Source organism: Dunckerocampus dactyliophorus, chromosome 16 (assembly GCF_027744805.1).
Source record: "Dunckerocampus dactyliophorus isolate RoL2022-P2 chromosome 16, RoL_Ddac_1.1, whole genome shotgun sequence".
NCBI classification, from domain to species: Eukaryota; Metazoa; Chordata; class Actinopteri; order Syngnathiformes; family Syngnathidae; genus Dunckerocampus; species Dunckerocampus dactyliophorus.
This window is the reverse complement of record NC_072834.1, coordinates 214,368-235,560: the sequence shown is the minus strand read 5'-3', so window position 1 is coordinate 235,560 and position 21,193 is coordinate 214,368. Positions and strand designations below refer to the sequence as shown.

The following is a 21,193-nucleotide window of genomic DNA, read 5'->3' as shown; positions in this document are numbered from 1 at the left end:
CTCTAAAAACATCCAAACCCGCCAACATGGGTGCATTTCCATGCCGTGACCTGCATATGAACCCAACTATAGCAACATTGTTCTAGTAGGGGCTAACCCCGAGGAACTACTTTTCTGAGGTAGTGACACAGTGCCTTTCTGCAACCTTTTACCCTCTCTTCTTGCCCACTCTGCTTCCACAGTGTGGAGCTCATCCTCTGTATAGTCAGGCTCAGGAAGATAAGGTTCTGGATCCTCCTTTGTCCCAAAGTAGACGTTGCCGGCAGCAACTTTGAGCTGGACTTGACAGTATCATCAAAGAGCTGCAATTCAACTTGGACTTTATCAATGACTTGGGACTGACTCTGACTTCAGTCGGATGATGTGAAAATACTTGAGATTTCACCTTCAGTGAGTGTGTCCCCATTCTAAGTGCTACTGTGACCATTATGTCATTTCCAGCAAGACACCACATTTTCCCACAGAATGTGTCACAGTGAATGCATCTTTAACGTCCAATCAGGTATAAGAACAAACGACGAGGGTGTAGCTTATATTTCTGTGAGTGGCAGGCTGCTGGAGAGTGTTGGTGATGAACAGCAAGTTGTGTCTACGTGCTAACAAGGAGAATTTCATTTCCATTCGCTAATTCCGAGGTCTTTTATTTGGTAAACACTTAAAAGTGTGTAGGACTTGTAAGGACCAAAACATTTCAAGCCTGTGACTACACCATTGACCATCGACCGGTCTTGTCTTGACTTGAGATTTGACTTGACTTGGGTTTAAAGACTTGAGACTGACTTTCTCCCACAGGGAATGTTTAAAAAGACCAGGATACTGTAAGTGTTCCACCTCGTGTCAAGGATGTTGCTACATGCATATTGCATGTTTTTAGAGGGCTTTACAGGCGGAATGGGTGTTGTAATAATGCATTGCCTCCATTCCTGGTGGGACAACTGCCAGCACCAGGTGGCTATCTGGAAGCCACTTCACAAGGATTCTTGTCTCACATCCCCAAAAAGCTCAGTTTTCCTTGACATACTTTTTGTCACACACTGTTTCTACTTGTCAAGTGCAGTCAGCATAACATCTGACAAGGAAGGAGAATTGCTCTTATTGTTGAGATTAGATTTTCTAGTGTGCAGTATGATGTTTTGCCAATAGATGTCACTGTGTAACACCATAACGTCAACTGGTCATATCTCTGGGGACACTTTGCTCTGTATACTGTATATACAAGTATAGGCTACTGTATAAATACTCAGTGTGCTCTTGCTGGTTCTTTTCATAATTTATGCATTTTCAGGATTTTCCTGCTACAAACATTACTTTGAAATTAGAATTTTTTAGCCTTTCAAAGTCACTTGTATTGATTGTATTTAAACATCCGTGTTGATGGTCCATACCAACACAGATAAGACCAATACGACTGTGCTGCAAGTTACTACGTTTAAGATTAACTGTATACCATGCATATTCAAAGCTTGTCATGAGACTCGCCTGTTATTTTCAAAGCGAGAACACCCGTCAAGTCTTTCTTATATGAGCCAAATCCCACCTATGAAGTGTGGGCACATGGTTACAAGGTCTCAGGTTCTACTTGGAGTCCCTCCCCCCCACCAAGAAGATTTTATGTGCAAATAAAGTAAAAGCAGGTTAGCAGCATTAGTGTGCTCACTTTCTGTCTGTGCACGTAAAGCCACACTGTACAGAACCAAAAGCACTAAAGACTGTACGCACGCCCGTGTAAGAATGTTGTCATTCATAACATGAACAAATAAATGAAACTGCACCAGTAGATAAGTGGCTTTGTGTCTCTGCCAACCTGCATTTTGGAAGCTGAGTTGACGCCAAAGTCATAAACGCTTCCTTGCTCACCTCCTCTATCCCGTACGCCGTAGCTTTAGCATGGAAAGCAATTTGGTTAAGACAGGGGGTGTCCAAAGAGCGGCCCGTGGACACACACATTCTTAAACATGAAAAAATCATCAGTAATTTTACAAGAATGGAATGAAAATGGGAAAACAAAACATGTGTAATGTAGTAGCATACAGCTGAAATATTTAAAAAAGACATTTTTAATAGTTGTAATATAATGAAAAAACAAACAAAACAACAAATCAAGTTGTCATTTTTGGAAAATTAAGTTGTGGAAAAAGAAGATAATTTACAAGAAGAAATTTGAAGTTGTTGGAAAATAAGAAAAACCAGCAAATACTCTAACCAAGCGGAAAAAATCACAATTTTACAAGAATAAAACATGAGGAAAAATAAATGTCATTTTAGTAGCATAGAGTTGAAATATTAAAGAAAAATACATATATATATATATATGTTTTAAAGTTGTTACGTGACAAACAAACAAAGCTAAAAGTTGTAATGGTAGCTGGGAAAAAGTTATAATAATATGGGAATAAAGTCCAAATAGTCTGAGAATAAAGTCATTATAGTATAGAAGAAAAGTGACAAAGATTAAGGAGAAAGTTGAAATATCTGGAAAATTAAAAAAAAAACAGCAAAAATGCGGAAAAAAAAAAACAAAGACCAAAAAGTGGAGATGCAGTTTTTTCCTGGGGGGGAATATATATATTGTAAATATAAAAGTTGCCTTTGCATCCTTTCATTTTTCACGATAATGGCCCCGCTGTGGAAAAGGTTTGATTTAAGAACACGAGCTACTCCCTCTATAATTTGACGGCCTGTTCGAGAGAATGTTTGTGTGTCCAGCGTAAGGTTTGTCTCTACACAACTCTGTTCATTGTCTCCGTTAGGCCTCAAGGTGATGATTTCAAAGTGTCAGAATGTGACGCCCGCCGTCCGTGTTGCAGTGTGGTCCCGAGCCCACCTGTAGGTTCCAACGGTGATGCCGACACGGACCCTGGAGCGACCGTCCAGTCCCTCCTTCAGTCACTTGATACTGTTGGACAGAGTGAGCACTGCAACACACGCACACACCGTCAGCAAAATGTGACATCAGTGTGGTTTCTTTGCACTTTCGTCTAGTTTAGCGTGAGCTGAGCTGGCCTCAGTCAGGAACCATAGTTGTGTTGGATGAAGATGTCTAAGCAACATACACTGACGTCATTAGCCTAGAATACCGCTCACCATAGCAGCGTCTTGGCATGTATGGCCTTACGCTACATATCTACTCCAGCACTCCAAATGTTGCTGTCTCCTGGATCATCTCCACAATGTACATAGGCTTGCTCTTCATGGAATCCTCTCTAGTTTTTCACGTCAAGTAAAAAGAACAAAGCACAAGCCATGCCCCAAACAGTATCTCTTGTCTTGAGCTTTGCAGGGAGAAATATGATTAGTAGGGGTGCGGTATCGCCCACTCCCAGACCAAGCAAATGCCGATACCTTTTCCTTGAAAATCTTCAAGATCATTGAAGGCATTTGTGATTTTGCATGTAATTTGTGGATAAAACACAGCAGAAAAGATTCAAGGCAAAGAAACTGGAACAATTGACCAATATACAAAAAACAAAATAAGACAATATTTCCCCTTTTATAAAATAGTCAATAGTGTCCAAGAACGTATTCCTCACCTTTGTAAACAACATATCAATACTGTCATGATGCACACAGTATATTTACTGCATATAGATGACACGCTGCTGACTAAAAACCTGACCAGGGATTCCACATTTCAAGTTGAAGTGCACGTCAGCCAGCGCCACATCATAATAAGAAATGCCAACAGATAACTGCACCTTGTTAAGTTCATGTGAAATGTTGGCAAATACAACCTGATGGATAACAATGAACATCGTTTTAGGCACGTGGAGTGGTTTGGCCTCATATCTATAGCCTAGCTTCTCGCTTTGCCGCCCGTGTGTGTGTGTGTTACAAGCAAAACAGAAGGTGTCCAATTGACTTGCGTGACGGGTTGGACATGAAAGGTATTGGATTTCCAAAGGTTCTGTACTTGGTCAATATGCAGATTCATCAATGGTGACTTCCACTGCAAATCATTTTCCACTTCACATCAGAGCTGCTCAACAAAACCCTGATATTCCTTCGTGTTTTTGTGTCTTCTTTTAGAAAAGACCAAACATTATCCGAGGTTCATTTTCTCATCAGTATACCTCAATCATTTCAATGTATACATGCAATGAAAGATCTCTGCAGGTTTGGAGGATGTATTTGTAAAAATAAACACAGACGACTCCTGAAAAGTACCGTAAAGCACCGTGTATAAACCGCACCCGTGTATTAACCGCACACCCATTTTCAGGCTCATGGCGGGGGAAAAAAAATTGTTTAGTTCATAAATGCTTGCCAACTCTTTCATCTCAAATCAACATGCGTAAAGGTACTAAGCAATTTCAAAAAGAAGAATAAAGGAGAAATCTGAACATTGGCATCTGGATCTTTAATATTATGGCTGAGCACAGATTAATAATAATAATAATAATAATACTAATATAAAATCAAAATAAAGAAATAACGCTGCATTGCTTCAGTGTGAATTTGAATAAACTCCAACGTTGTATTGTATTTGACATTGGAAGCTTAGGTTAGCTTCAGTGTATATAGAGATCCTTTCACTGTGTGGAAATACAGACAGCCGTCAGATAAGTTAGTTGCATACACAAGCATTTTCAGCTACTGTACAGCAGAGGGCGCTAAAGTCAAAGCAACTGTCTGTCCCACAGACGGCTCTTCTAAAATGGGCTTCTCGTCAATTTCTGCGTCTGGTCACAGACCTGTCATCATGTATAAACCGCACCCAGTGGAAAAAAAGTGCGGTTTATACACAATGCTTTATGGTATCTTATCACGCGTCAGTATTGCGCCGCCGATGCTAGCGATATCGGGACGGATGTGTAAGTAGAAATATGTTGCAACGGTGCCACACAAATGAAATCTGAACATATTGAGATGAAAGTTGAAGGGGTAATTGTTATTTTTCCAGATGGACCAGGCCACTCACTTCAAATCCACAGCTCACCTGGAAGTCGGCCGAGCGGGATACCTACGTTGCGCACAGCACCTGCCGCTGCCGTCTCGCCTGTCCAGGTCAGCACAGAGCAGCTTAGCTCTAAATTTGACCCCAGCCACTTTCCAACATGACCTCTTATTGGTGTATGTTTGCACCATCTGTGGTGCTGACCGTTATTTCACTCCAACGCAACTTCCTCAATCATTCTTGTGCGATTTGCTGTGTTTTTATTTCTTCCAGAGGCACACTTGCATTAAGCCCCCGTCCAGGTTGGTGGAGAAACCAACCAGTCATGGAAACTTGGTTCATCCTCTGCGTATGTAACACTCATTCACGTCACTTTTAGGAACCATTTTGGTATCCTGGCAACACAAGTCAGTGCCTGCAGCAAGATGGAAAGGTCAGAGGTAGATTAGTGGCGCACAAGTTAAAGGATTTCCAATCTTTCCATCGGTAGCTTCTTGGTTTTGCAGATGTATGGAATGTTACCTCATGTCATCACACACTGCAGCTTCCTCCAGCATGCAGCACCCTCAGCATCACGATGGCTTTTTTACTTCACCAAACATGTGACGGCATGCAGTGAGTGCCCTCCACGACTAGAGGAACAATCACCGCTTTGGGGTTTTTTTGGAAAACATTTGGATTTGGCATCCAAAGACAAACATGACAGCAGAATGCAACATTTCAGCTTTTATTTCCAGGTATTTACATCTGGATCAGATGCACAGTTTAGAACAGGGTGTCCAAAGTGTGACCCGGGGGCCATTTGGAGTCTGAGGCTGTTTTTTAATTGGCGCCTGGCACATTCTAAAAATATTATTTAACAAGAAAACTAAAGACAAAAACACAAAAACAGTAGCAATGGAAAAATGTGCAGTCATTTTACAAGAATAAAGCCCAAATATTAAAGAAATGTTATGAGAATAACATAATATGAGGAAAAATAACGTCATTTTAGTAGCATAAAGTTGAAATGTTCAAGAAAAAATATGTTTTTGTAACTCACAATATAATGAAAGCACAAATAAAGTTGTCCATCCATCCTTCTTCTACCGCTTATCCGAGGTGGGGTCGCCGGGGCACCAGCCTAAGTAGGGAAGCCCAGACTTCGTCCAGCTCCTCCTGAGGTGTTCCGGGCCAGCTGAGAGACAAAGTCTCTCCAATGTGTCCTGGGTCTTCCCTGAGGCCTTCTTTCTCCCGGATGACAGAGCTCCTCACCGTATCTCTAAGGGAGAGCCCTGCCACCCTACGGAGAAAACGCATTTGGGCCACTTGTACCCGCCATCTTGTCCTTTGGGTCACTATCCAAAGCTCATGACCAGGTAGGAACGTAGATGGGGGGGGGCACCAATCCACCTGTGCATCACATGTTCCATCCTTCCCTCACGTGTGAACATGACCCCGAGATACTTCAACTCCTCCACTTGGGGCAGGATCTCATCCCCGACCCGGAGATGGCACTCTCCAGGCAAGGACCATGGACTCGGACTTGGCGGTGCTGATTGTCCCCCGAATAGAAAGGCCAGGCTTGCCAAAAATTGCAGAGATGTTTTCTGGCCTGATGCTCATCTCCAAGGGTCATCTCGCTACGTAGCTGGAAATAAAAGCTGAAATGCTCGCTGGACTCACGTTCATCTTTTCACGTCAAACCCAAATGTTTTCAGTCTATGGCAAAAGTGAGGGAATTGATGTGATCACTGAATGAGTCTACTCTTACTCTTCACAATCTTTGTGCCTTCCTAGCCACACAGTACCTCACCCTGTTACACCCCCAGGTATGCTTCCTGGCTGCGGGGAAGATGTGAAGTCTACCATCCTAATGAGGAAGAGCCCGTCACTAGAGTCCATATTCAAAAGTCCTGCTTCCCTCAGAAAGCGCACGGCGTGGCTTAGCTGCCACCAGGCCAACAGCCAAGTCAGGTGGGGGCAGTCGTTGATTCAATGTGTTCAATGTGTGCACCTTTATTGGATACACAATATATACACAACAATATCACAGTCACCTTGGAGGATGGACAGTACGTGACATATTTGGTAGAGCGCCACCCGTTGATGCTGCAGATGCTCCATATTAGATTTCTCACCTGCCTCCCCCCTCCCAGAACCAGTGCTTTCATTGACATTTGAAGCTGTTTTTCTGACACCCTTATTTTGTTAGATGCAATCTGACAAGATGTAACGTGCAGCGTTTTTATTGCGAAGGCTGCTCGTGTACTGTTTCGTCTTTGGGCTCTCGACGTGCGATACCACTGATTTCCTCTCCGATCCCGTACTGATACTTTGTGCAAATCCACCCGTTGTGTCGGGTAATTTTACTACAAAAGTAGTGTATTTCAAATCATAGCTTAGCTGCTAGCATAAAGCAGGGGTGTCCAAACCTTTGCCAGCGACGGCCACATAGTAAAAATGAAAGGATGCAGCTTTGCCGCTTGGATACTTTGGAAAGCACCCAACGTGTACATACATGCTATGAACTTCACTCTGTGCTCTTCTGTTTCATTTTTGATGTTGTTTTCAATGATGCAACATGCTAACATTTATGGTCCATGTGTTGACTTTGTGTACGCGTGTATCGTAGGCTTTGTGCGGCGTTTGACTTTTGAAAACAAGCCATCGTGTTGCAATGGAGGCCGGCTGAAGACACACGCTCACACTGCTGATGTTGATGAAGCCGTGCAACCAGCGTCACACACGTGTTGACTGGATGCATCTTTTATGGAGCTTTATTACGAGCGCTGTGCAACATGAGAGCGGACAGGATGTTGCCGCTAACTGCTTTGCGGTGCCTCAAAGAGAGAACTCTAATGAATTTAGCAGCAGAGAGGCGGTGGCGTGTTGACCGTGTTGAGAGCAACGACCGGGCCTTTCAGTCTTCCCATGACCTCTGCTACAACACAAACACCACAATCATGACCTTGTGAACTTTTTTTTAAATTGTGTCATGGAAACATTTCAGTATGCGGCCCAACTTGGAAAGAGTGGACATGCTAACCTGCACGGACGAGGCTTGTAGAGCTGGGACGGGGTTTACTTTATTTTAGCACATTTGAAAGCTTTTAAGAGTAAGAAGGAAGATGAATTCTTTTACGGTCCAAACACCTGAACTGAAAGTATTTGCACTTTTACGTGTGACTAGAATACCACTCTCGGGGTGCCTAGGGTTTTGTGAAAAGGGTTGTGGGGGCCACTTTTGGTATTTCACATTTTGATGTTCCAGCCAAGAAAAAGCAGCGTTCATCCGTTTGCTGGTGACAAAGCGTATTATCAGCGTTTTCTGTTAACATGACACTTTTTTGCTCAGGTTTGCAGTACATTTTTTTTTATTACAAATAGTTCAACCTCATTCTTATTTTTTCTTGTAATATCATGACATTTCCCAAAATATTTGGATTCAGTTATCATATTATCATTCTATATTTTTTTTCTCATATTACAGCTTGAAAAAAAATAACCTTTTTTTCCCATTTATTTAAGTAATGAAGGAAATGAAAAAGAAGCAACAGTACAAAAGCAACAATAATAATAATAATCATGAATAACATAACATCAATAACAGTAAAAATAATTTTTCAAGCCTACAGTAACACCAAAAAACAACAGAAAAAGTACATCAAACCAAATGACAACACTCTTTATGGTTATTATTACCTGTACCTGTGCTAGTACATGTGTATTATTCTGTCTGTCCCTCTCTGACTGTGGACCTGTGGCGTGTTTCCTTGGTGACAGCGTGGAGAGAAAGGACCCCTTGGCTGCACTGGCGCAAGAGTACGGGGGATCTAAGAGGAACGCACTACTCAAGTGGTGCCAGAAGAAAACACAAGGCTATCCGGTAGGGATCACAGGCCAAGGACCTTCTCACATCCTAGTCAAGTTTTTTGTTTTTTTGCAGTGGCTGTACACATTCCTCCAAAAGCCAATTTAGCAAAGCATGTCACAAACACAACGTCACACATGACATAGAAATATCATTCATTCATGTTGAGAAAAGTGTGAAAAAGATAGACTGTTTACTCAGTTGGATCTGGAAGCTAACGCCACAGGCTTACGAGGCGAAGGCGCTGACGGCGTCTATGAAGGAAATGCACACGGCGCACGGCTGCACCCCAACAACATGATGTTAGGCTAACTGGACACAGCTGTGAATGGGAGTGTGGAAGGCCGATTGTATGTACGCCCTCGTTTTTTGCGGTTCATTGGTTCCGGACTCGACTGGGATAAGTGCATTTCCGCAAAATAGGAAATTGAATATTTTCATAGAAAACCTGTTTATGACCTTCTGAATACGCTTTTTAACATGATTAGAGTCCTCTAGGCATGAAATAGCACCCCTATGGTTCCCCAATGTAGTAGATATAATCTAGGAAATAAGACATATTGGACATAAATAAGATAACCTTGGCCCTTTTTTTTCTGGACATACTTCCTGTGGTGCGTATCGCCAATGACTGCTTGAAATGGCTTTACACTCGCTACCCACCGTAGGAGACACAATAAGAGCAAATAAGCCGTTTGAGATGCAAATAAAACTCCTGTTCGTGTGTGTCACAGTAAATGTGTTCTCTAGCAGGAAGTGCAATTTGCTTAAATATGCTTTTTTTTTTTACTAATTATAGGCTGTATTCAACCACGAAACGACAATCATTTATTCATTGAAAAAGCACAATAAAGTGCGGGTGCGATGCTCAAACCTTGATGTAGCGGGGATGACTGTATGTGTCCAAACCATTCATGCAAAGCTGAGGGGGGGGGGGGGGGTCAAACTGGACTGATATTATCTCTTAATAAATTGAATTTAACGTATGAAAGCGATGAAATAATTGTTATACTTTTGCAGTTACATCAGAAAGATCTTCCATTTCCCGCTACTCGTTTCTTTGATAGCTTTGTTTTATGCTGCTGGGGGGGTTGTAAGCCTCCTTGTTTGTTTAAAGACGCAGCATGCAGCCAGCTGTCATATCTGGGAGATGCAATCACTGTGCAGCCATCATGGAAAGAGTGAACTGGATTTATGCATCTGTGCTTTTTATGGAAGCCGCTTTGTTAGCATGCATGTGTCTTTGTTCATGCTTTGTTGTTGCTTTGTGTTCCCTGTGCCCATGGAGCCATGTGCCCAGTTGTCGCCAATGTAATCACAGGTATGCCAGCATGCCAACGAGCTCTTGTTAAAGTTCTGGTTCTCTGGTTTTGGAGAGTTTTGGTAAGTCTTTGCAAAGCACATCACATAAGCTAGAAGAAGCATGACATAGGTGATAATCATCTCTCACCCCCTCCTCTTGAGTTTGAAGTTTGATAGTCGCACGTGTGTTGCGTCAACACGATCCAAATCCTCTGTGGTGAAAATATCAGCAGATAAGGTAGACCAGCCAGCACACACGCCTGCGTGGCAATAAGACTGGGGGGCATCAGACAGATTCACGCTAATGTGATGGCTGTGCTCCAATCACATGAAACATGAGGCCGCTCATAAGTGGAAAACGCAATTAGATTTGGAGATAGAAGAAGAAGAATAAAGTAAATCAGTTTAAAGCGTCGGGACGGGCAGGCACCGTATTCAAAACAAACACGAATGCATCCGCCGCTTCCTTGTGTACACAATTTGAAGCTTTTAGAAGGGATGAAGTCAGCTGTTGTGGTGTCCTCACAGAGTCTGCCCTCAAGCAACCCACGAAATATGATGACTTGAAAGTAGTTTTTCTCCAAGATGGTGAAGGAGTCTGGGTTCAGCCTAGGTTAGTCAAGTCCAGTAGCGTTTTACCGTTTAAGGGCGAAGTCGATGGCTTAGTGTTTGCATCAAGTATCAAGAACGCTGTAAGAAGATTTGACATCCTGTGTTTCAGTCTCACTGTGATCACTTCCCTCCTGGCCGCTTCTTTTCCATTCAAACTGTCATCCTTGCTTGTTTAAGGATTTAGTCCACGTCCGCCGTGTGCTGACCTGTAATTGGATTCTGTCCCAAACAGTCAGGAGCGGCTGATTTCTGTGCAAAATGACATAATCTGCATACGCCGAAAAATGCTCTTCAGCGCCGATCACGAAGCGACAGGGCTGTTCAGCCCAGCTCCAGCGCCTCTCAGGCTAAGGTGCTGTCCGCACGGAAACCTTGTCAGGTCTGAAGTATTTCATTGTTTCAGCCTCTCATCCACATGGAAACGGTCTTCTGGGTGTCTGAAAACTGCGGCTTGTCGCTGCCGTGTAGACAAGCAAACCGCTACTTTCTGAAACGATGACGTCACGTGACCAGCAGTGATGAGCCGACCACATATCTAAATACTTGGACTGACATTCCCCTCATATGTTTTTGTCTTATACTACAAAATAACTCACAGAATTCCACTTCACCCGTCTCGACGAGTCTTGCAAAGCAGAAGACGACGGACTTTATGTCGACGTTCTTTCTTCTTGTATAGTTTTGGTGTGACGTGGTTCTGTCTGCAGGTCTGTGTGGAAGACATCGCTTCCAGCCAGTGACCTGCTGCAGCTGCAACTATTTACTCGTCTTTCTTTCAACTGTCAAAAGCCCCCAAATCCCAGGAACGTTCCCACGTGTTTGTGCGCAGCATGGATGGCAATATACTAATAACAATTAGTATACAATAACGTGCAGTGGGGTTGAGGGTTGGCACCTGGGCACACGTGGCTAGTGCCATGTTGAGCAGGGGTAAAAGGTTACTGTCAGGCAGCGCGTAGGGCCTCCAATGTGTGTTGAAAGGTCAGGTTGTTGGTGTCATGAGAACAGCAGCTACAGGCTCTTTAAGAGTGTGGCTGATCTTTCATTCGGCGGCGTGTACACTGCCATTGGGCTGTCACTGCCAGGGTCATGTGATAAGGTCACCGCTCTTATCAGGTGACCCACATCAGCTCTTCTTGTCTGTGGACTTTGGTCAGAAGGGTAAGTCGGTCGTTGGCCCACGGCTAATTTGGCGTTTTCATGCTATGTAATTGTCACAACCAGGCTTCCCTGTTCGGTGACTCTGCCGGTAAAGCAGCTATGACAAAGATGGGGGTGGGAGGAAGTGATGAGATGCTCTTTGCTAGTCGCTATTACATTGGCAAAGCTTAGCAGCAGCCTAATTAAAAGGTGCAACAGGTGAGCTGGTGCGTGCAGGTGTACTGTATGCAGCTGATCAGCGCCATGATATCACCTTAATCAGTATCGGAGCAAGAGACAAACGGACGCCGTCATCATCTCAAGGGGAACAGAGAGCAGAGTGGAGCATGTGAACTGATTGTGTCCTATCAGCGTCCATGCTGTGCAAACACGCTTATTTACCGCATGCGTTTGACAATGAAAGCACCGTGATGAAAGGAGGGGCCGTGGCCTACGTGCCTTAAATCATGCGCCGCTTGAGGCCTCAGGTGGGCTCGCATGGTGTGCGTGTGTGCGCTTGTGCGTGTGTGTGAGGGCAGATGGATGAGTGAGGATCTTACGTTGGCTTTGAGTAACGCTGCCCCACAGAACACAAGGTTCCTCAGAGGACTTGAAACTCAAAACTCAAAATACTTTTTTCTAAATACACTTCATCAGAGAATCAGTTGGGGGAGTAAAGAGAAAGTAGAAAGTACGCACTAGCCCAGGACTTGATGTTCTGGATTGATGTCCAGCTGGAGTGCTTCTTGAGATGTGATGCTCTGTCAGAGTTAGCAATAGTAGTTAGTAGTAGTAGTAGTAGTAGTAGTAGTACATAGCAGTAGCAGTAGTAGTAGTACGTAGCAGTAGTTAGTAGTTAGTAGCAGTAGTAGTACGGAGCAGTAGTAGTAGTAGTAGTAGTAGTAGTAGTAGTACATAGCAGTAGCAGTACGTAGCAGTAGTTAGTAGCAGTAGCAGTACTAGTACATAGCAGTAGTAGTAGTAGTACGTAGCAGTAGTTAGTATCAGTAGTAGCAGTAGGTAGTAGTAGTAGTAGCAGTAGCAGTAGTAGCAGTAGCAGTACGTAGCAGTAGTTAGTAGCAGTAGGTAGTAGTAGCAGTAGTAGCAGTAGCAGTAGCAGTACGTAGCAGTAGTTAGCAGTAGGTAGTAGTAGTAGTAGTAGTAGCAGTAGCAGTAGTAGCAGTAGCAGTAGCAGTACGTAGCAGTAGTTAGCAGTAGGTAGTAGTAGTAGTAGTAGCAGTAGCAGTAGTAGCAGTAGCAGTAGCAGTACGTAGCAGTAGTTAGCAGTAGGTAGTAGTAGTAGTAGTAGCAGTAGCAGTAGTAGCAGTAGCAGTAGCAGTACGTAGCAGTAGTTAGTAGCAGTAGTTAGTAGCAGTAGTAGTAGTAGTAGCAGTAGCAGTAATGAAGTTTCAACTTGTCGTCCAGCGGCCTTTTCTTACTTTTTCGTTGGCAATCTTCAGTGAAATCCATTTTTGAGTATTGGAATGCACTCTCGTCTGCTACTGTATATTTATCAGCCACTTTGATGTCCCAATTTAGGACGTCTGCAGCGGCTTTTCATTAACCATCGAAGCTAAACAAAAATAAAGGCCCTATTTGTTTGACATGGGAACAATGAGCAAAGGCTCTAAGCGTTAGGCTCAGCTGGGCCTGACAGAGCACAGCTCATCCGGCCTTGTCTGGGGAAACTCTCTCACACACCCACAACCCGTAAAAGGCAGGAATGGACCCCCCAGGAGTGGGAGGAATGGAGGAAGAAAAGGTTGAATAAATTCTTGTACAGCTGCAATGAACAGTAGTACCGTGGTCCCTACCTCTCTTGCAGTTTTTCAAAGATGAATTCATTTATTTCGTGGTTTTGCGGTTGAATGTGGTCTGTTATTAGTCAAAAAAATGCATTTAAGCAAATTGTATGTATTATTTGAAGCATTTTCAAGAAATAAATACAAGGCATTCAAAGGACATGTAAGACTGGATCTCTGACTTGTTGTGTGTGCCTTTAAGAAGCCTGGGAAGTGATGTGTGTGACGTCAGCCTAGAGTTAGCTGAGTGCTAGCAGCAGGTTAGCAGTGTAGAGAGTGGCCGACAGCAGCTCCTGTGAATGTCCACTGCATGTGTTCTTTGCTTGTTAATAAAACCACTGAAGGGCATCATGAAAGAGATGAGTAGAGTAGCATTCTACACTGGTCTCTAGGTGTCATTAGCGTTACACTGATGAGACAATAGCCACCAGGAAGTAGTACGAGAGTCTCTCTTATGTATGTCTATTTGGTAATACAAATGTAGAGGTCACTATAGGGGTGTTATGTCATGTCTACAGGGCTCTAATAATGGCAAACAAACGTATCTAGAAGGTCATCAGCAGGTTTTCTACACTCTAACTATGAAAATATTCCATTTATATTTCACTTAATGCAGTTGGGTGACAAGTGTAGGTGAAAATAATGGAGCAGATATGATTTTACAATAGAATGTCGGGTCTGTAGCTGTGCAAACATGTCTACTTTGTGTCTGTGCTTGGACTTGTGCAGCTCTAGTCGACGCTCGGCGTGTGGATGTGCTGAGTGCTTCTTTAAATCACTCCAGGCGCAGCCAGACAACCTCATTATAACAATAGCAGGAAATGCTGTGCTGTCTAATTCCAGGACAATTAGGTTATTTCAAATATTTCCTGATGAGAAGCTGGGTGTCTAGTAGAGAGGTCCAGGATCTCCCCCAGTAGATCCTCCAGATGGACAGGCTTTGCAGGACATCTGTCTGCTGGCTGAATGCATCCAACAAAGCTACCTGGAGATGTGATCAGTTTGTTTGGTGCAGTGTTGACCTTGTAGGCTTGTAGATAAGACGTACAATACACTACCTGCTCCGTGTGGCCTTCTTCTGGTATATTCAAGTGCTACCAGGGAGTCAGTCTGTGACCTTCCCCATCGCTCCAGTTTTCAGCCTCTGATTCATTACTAATGCCGCTCTTTTGTGTTTGCTCAGACTGTCTTTTTTCTATTTCGGTGTCCTCCTTTTGTCATTCTTGCTTGTTTGTCCTACCCGTGTTGGTGAGTAAAGGAACAAGCAGACCGGCTCTCAGGCTGATGTCTCCTGCTTCCCAGCCTTGAGTCTGACAGCATAAAAACAGACCTGTGACACAAAGCATCCTTGTCATTCTGTGGGGGTGTTTTTTTGTTGGAGCGGAGAGGCTCGGTCGCCACATTGGCATCAGGGTGTTGCATTTGAGTGTCATGATGTCAGTGCCAGGTCCTGCCGTGTTTACCAATGACTGCCACAAGCCATTATCCCAATCAGGCGAGTTTCACAGCCACTGTCTGAGCTACTGGGGGGGACACGCTTTACTCTATAACATTTCTTAGTGGCCAAAGCCTTCTGAATAAACCTCAATGTGTTCCGCTTTCCTCCCGCTCTCTCTCCGTCTCTCTCTCTCTCTCTCTGTGAACAAGCCCCTGCTTCTCTTTTTCTCTGAGCCTAAAAACAAGAGCCATGGCGCTGCCTTTTGTGCCAAGCGAGACACTTCCTGTCGCTTGATGCTGTGTTTGCTTTTCTGAGCCGGGTCCCAGCCAGCTGTTTTAGCATGCATACCTCTCCTCCTAATCTCCACAAGCACCGCTCGCCTCTATTACGCCCACACCTCCCACACTCGAACACAACTATCAGCTCATGTGCTCTCCTTTGACTGGACTTATTTCATGTGCACACACGCTCACGCACGGTACTCTTCTATCTGTGTCTTGTCTCTGCATTCTGACTAGCCTTCCAGTAAATCACTCCCGTGCCCGTGCGCACACGGTGCCGCTGCGAGGAGGGGTACGTAGAGTATGACAGCAATGAGGTTGACATGACTGCACAGACGTAACATCGAGGCAGTGACTCATGGTGACCCCCCAGGAGGGATTTATAGTCCAAGCCTGGTACTTCCTCTACTCTCTTGGCAGAATGATGAGCCTTCATTTGAATCTGCTTACAACAGCGTCCCAACAGCTCTCCCCCCACATTGTCTCTTTCAAGGGGAGCAGTGGGCATTAAGGAGGTGAACCACCTATCGTTCACCTGCCACACCGGGCCACAACAACAACAACCAGACACACCTGGAAGGACAAGATGGCGGCTACAAACGGCCTGAATGAGTTTTCTCTGTAGGCTGGCTGGGTCGTGGTTGGTGGTGGGCATCGTTGGCTCATAGAGGCTCGGTTGGCACATTGGCATTGGCAAAGGTGGCTACCCTTCAATAAGGTGAGAAGCACTGCCACCGAGGGCCACATAGTGAAGACGTCCAAACCACTTTGATGCTTTGTAAAGCAACACACACAGCAGATACAGTACATGTATATGCGTCTGTGTAGGCTCTCAGTCGCGGAATGCCAATGCCCTCCTCATTGGCACACCAGTTCTGCCCACTCTTACTGTATTTAAGGCCTAGGCTACCAGCACTTATTAGTTCGCTGACGAAGCTCTTCGGATGAAGAGCGAAACGTCCGACACCTTCTTCACAGAAGTACAGATGACGTCTCAAGAAGCCTTTCCCTCGTACGTGCATATAGTTCAAGAAAAAGTATTATTATTATTATTATTATTATTGCTTGCTTTTTTAATTTTCCTTTTTCTTCCCATAATATTTTGGCTTATTAGAACTTTATTATACTTTATTATAACATTAGAACTTTTTCCTCAACCTAATTTTCCACAGCTTCCAACTTTATATGATTTTATTTTTAACATTTTCTTGAATATTTCAACTCTATGCTAGCAAAATGACATTATTTAATATCACATTACAAGCTTATTCCCGTAAAATGGAATTTTTTTTTTCTCACTGGATCCAACTTTTTTTCTCAGAATATTTGGGCTTTTCTTGTAAAATGATAGCTGTTTTTTCCATTTCTGCTCTTGCTTTTCTCTTGTAATATGAGTATTTATTCCCATTGTATAACTTTTCAATGTTTTTATATTATGACTTCAAAAAGAATACCATCTTTTTCCTTTTTTTCCTCAACTTTATGCTACTAAAAGTATGCTGTTTTTCTTCATAATGTTCTCTTATTTCTCATAAAAATACAACTTTTTCTTGTTAGATTACAACTTTTTTCTCTTAATATTTTGACTTTATTCTTTTAAAATTGCTGCTGTCGTTTTGTTTTCCTTTTTTAGCCATTAAATGATATATTTACAATGTCCTGCGGGCCAATTAAAAAAACAGGTGCGTGGCACAAATGGCCCTCGGACGGCACTTTGTTCCCCCCTGGGCTAAACCTTTTTTGTTGTTATTCTGTTCAGCTGGGTCCCAGACTGTGAAGGCATGGATTCCCTTCAAGCTGCATGTTTCCAGTGATAAGGTCTGCTGGTGTCGCAGTCACCACATCATTCTCCCCCTCTTCTCCACACGCTTGACCCTAGAATGTGGACTCATTAGCGAACATAACGTTCCTACGCACGTTCAGGTTCCAGTGAAGGTGTTGCCAACACCCGAAGCTCAAAACAAGAGTCAGCAGCAGCAGAATGAGCTGTTTAGCAAAGGCAGTGAAGATTTGGCGCAAACATTTTGCCACACGTTTACTTCAAGCAGGCATTGACTTTGTCGTGATTTCTATAAGGACTCAACAGACAAGTGATTTGTATTGTCGATGAGAGCACGTTAGTATTCCTTAAATCAATCCATTTCCATCCTGCAGTACTTGCTAGCTACTTCAGGAAGGTAACATTCAAGTCGAGCCTTTCTCAGTGCTTTCAAAGCAGCTTTGGCAGTTATTCATCTCTTCTCCAAGACCTCGGGAGTTGTGCACATTTTCTGTCCAATCAGGCAGCTAATTGCATTTGCCAGCAGTCACTGGTTTGGATCAATTGTGTGATTAGATATTTGGAATGAAAATCAGCTGGACTCTGGTCCTCGGGGCACAGACTGAAGATGGACAGCTTGAAGCATCAGTAAACAAACACGTGCACGCGTGTCTAATCTGTCACTTCAGGTAAGGCTTGTAGCGCTGACACACGGACGTGCACAGCGTTTTCCAGCTGCACACATTCATGACACAATCTCCCAACCTGCACAGATCTTTACAAAGATCCTCTATTCTGCAGCATGTGCATTTTCAAATTGTTAGTTGGAGGTGAAATGTACGTTCCATGGTTGGAATTGTTACATTATTGAGGTGTAGTGATGATGAAACGCATCGAACATTTGGTCATGGATACTGGAAGGACTATGACTAGCAAATTCACTATAATTTAAAAACGATGACATCACCACCACGTCGCTGTCACGTGACCAGAAGTGAGACAACAAGCCAACATACTGTATGTCAATATTTCCAGTGTCATGACCTCAGTCGGCATTCTCTTTTATTTTCTTGTCTTATATGACGCACACGTAATTCCGCTCTGTTGTACGTCTGGACGAGCCTCGGAGAGCAGGAGACGACTGCCTTATGCGCACGCATTTGTTCTTCTTCTATGGTTCCGTCTGCGTGTCTGTTCACAGCGCCACACGCATCCTTTCCAGCCAGTGATCCGTTTCCGTCTGGATGCAACTATTTCCTAACCCGGCAGTTTGGACGCCACATGTTTTTCAACCCAGCAAAGAAAAACTCCCAAGAACGTTCCCGTGTGTTCAGGGCCTGAGCTACGGTGCCTCACTGGCATCCACTATTATTTGATCATTCTAAAGCCCTGAAATGAGCAGACAGGGCCTGGTAGTGAATGTTTACCGAGATTCAAAAAAGATTTCATCATTTGATAAATGTGACGGAACCGCAGTAAAACTCGCGCCAACATTTACTTGCGTATTAAAAATGGTCCAAAAACCTTAAAGTGCATCAAAGGATGTGCGGTGGTTTCAAGGGAAACCAAAGTAGTGGTTTATGCTCATATGCTCACTGAGTATTATTCATCTCCTAATGGTGGCACCGTCAGAGTCTCAGTCCCAAATGCTTCGACTTTGGGAAGAACGTACGGTACATTTGATGTCACCATATGGAGATGTGACCTTCTGCTACGCTTGTGATCTAACAAGAAAAAGGCCTCATTTGACCACAATAATGTTGTCGTATTAGGAGGGAAAATAACATCATTTTAGTAGCATCAATTTGAAATATTCAAGATAACAAGTTATATTTATAGTCGTAATATTATCAGAAAAAAATGAACATACTGTTTGGAAAATTTGATTGGGGAAAAAATGATGATAATATGGGGATAAAGTCAAAATAAAAGTCATATTACCAGAAGTTAATTTACCAAGATTATTTAAGAAGAAAGTTGAAATATTGGGAAAAAACTACAAAAATGAAAACGAGCGAAGAAATAAATACTCTTTCACCAACAAAGCTGAGGTGAAATACTGAACATGTAACTACTTAGCACATCTACATGTGTTGCTTTACCAAATATCAAAGTGGCAAACTTGCATCTTTGCTGTTTTCAGGATGTGGCCCTTGCTGGAAAAAGTTTGGACACCCCAGATGACTTCCTTTCCGATGCTCTAGAAATGATTTAAGTTCTCTTGCTGAAATGTGCTACAGGTCTTTTCTCTGGGATGATGTCGTAAAAATACATTAGACTGTGTCGACTTTTTTATTCACTGTATGACATAACGTTGGAGTCCCGTGAGCCCGTGAGCCTCATTAGTGAAGCTCACAATTCAGCAATAAACAATAGCTTAGACGGAGCCTTTCCCTCCAAACCTGCGGTCTAATCAGAGCCCTGCGACCCACAATCCAGTGTGAGTGCGTGATGCTTTGTGAAAAGCACACACACACACACGCACACACACACACACACACACTGGATGTGCTGCTTTGCACGTTCATCACCCAGAGGAGATTCCAAGAGTGTACAAGAGGCACTAGAGGCCTCTGAGAACAAGAGTGTCTAAAAGAACCACATGCAGGCCTGACACTGATGTGACCTTCATCGCGGTGTTCTGATGGTTTTCATGGCCTTTTCAAGTAACGGGGCATGCCGCTCTAAGTGCTCTTCATCTTCACCACAACGAGACATCACAAAGATCACCAGAGGCGTAAAGGGGACCAAGAAAATCCTGAGAACATCCTGTAAAGGCGTTAACCTTTTAAAAGGGGGCAGGGGGCAATGTGGTTTCATTGGTGTTGCTACCGTAACAGCGACGCCACACGACACTTGTATCGATACACAGCCATCCCTCGTTTATCACCATTAATTGGTTCCTCACCCAACCGTGATAAGTGAATTTCCTTATTTATAAATAGAATATTTTGGCAGTTAGAGCATAGAAAAGCTGTTTACAACGTCCTAAATACAATTTTTTAACATGATTAGAGCCCTCTAGACATGAAATAACACCCCTATAGTCACCTTTACACTCCTATTAACCGATATCGTAGACATAAAAAGAGAAAATAAGATATACATTTCACTTAAACATGAGTAATAGTAGGCCATATTCAACCACAAACATGATTTATTCATGAATATATTTTGAAAAAGCATTTAAAAAATGTCTGAAAGCTAACACTTTGTCCTTCCAGGTGTGCAAGTATCTCCACAAGCATGCTGTGATAGCAAGATCATCCATGTAGCGTCTTTTCCAGACTGCACCACAATTGAAGCCGCACCACTAAATGTAAAGCGTGAAGAAGACTTGTAAATACATTGTTAGCATAGTCCGCACCTGTCTACAAGCCACAGGTGTCCAGGTTGTAACATTTAGTACACACAGCCATGCTACGCAGACATTTTCAACCTTTCATGAAATACTGTAAATGCTTTTTTCCAAAGTGCGTGGAAGGCAGAGTTTTCACTGGCACATATTTTGCCCTGACAGATTTCAGGAGAATGCCATAATTATGCCCCCTCATAAACCCCCATGAGGATTTCTGCTTCCGTCAGGAAAGTATGGCGCTCTCGTTGCCATGGTGAATCGTGACTCTGTGATGGACGGCGGGGTCTATTTAAGGAAGCCGCGTATGCGTACTGGTCTGGGATTGCTTTCACCTGGCTTGATTAATCCGTGTCTGCTTTTGTGCGACCAGCCTGACGCTCTTGTTTTGGGTTGCTTGAGCTCCGCTCGGTCTTTTACCCTGGGTGTCTCAATCCTACTTTGGTGCGGCGGGCCCCTGAGGTGCACGAGGTGGACCTCTTGTTGTCAGACTTGACCGCTGCTTGGACGGCCGACATGATGTGGCAGTGACACCGGTGATATCGTCTTTGACTTGTTTGTGACTTCCATGTTTGTTTGTTTTGGTCTGACTGTAGAATATTGATGTGACCAACTTCAGTAGCAGTTGGAGTGATGGCTTGGCTTTCTGTGCCCTCCTGCATACCTACCTGCCCGCCCACATCCCATACCAGGAACTCATCAGTCAAGACAAGGTACTGCACCACAGGCGGGCATGCATGCACGCACGCACACACAC

The 21,193-nt window shown here is 43.6% G+C and overlaps 1 protein-coding gene across 2 annotated transcripts in view; it reads left to right on the top strand.

The window, feature by feature from the left end:
- The window catches only part of specc1 (sperm antigen with calponin homology and coiled-coil domains 1), a 63,855-nt gene that overhangs the window by 36,779 nt on the left and 5,883 nt on the right, over positions 1 to 21,193 (top strand). For both annotated transcript variants that reach the window (XM_054754061.1, XM_054754060.1), the window contains exons 9-14: positions 2,751 to 2,908; positions 4,901 to 5,004; positions 5,168 to 5,243; positions 6,706 to 6,850; positions 8,660 to 8,762; positions 21,033 to 21,149. In XM_054754061.1, coding sequence (XP_054610036.1) covers positions 2,751 to 2,908; positions 4,901 to 5,004; positions 5,168 to 5,243; positions 6,706 to 6,850; positions 8,660 to 8,762; positions 21,033 to 21,149 — 703 coding nt within the window. The remainder of the gene's footprint in view (positions 1 to 2,750; positions 2,909 to 4,900; positions 5,005 to 5,167; positions 5,244 to 6,705; positions 6,851 to 8,659; positions 8,763 to 21,032; positions 21,150 to 21,193) is intronic.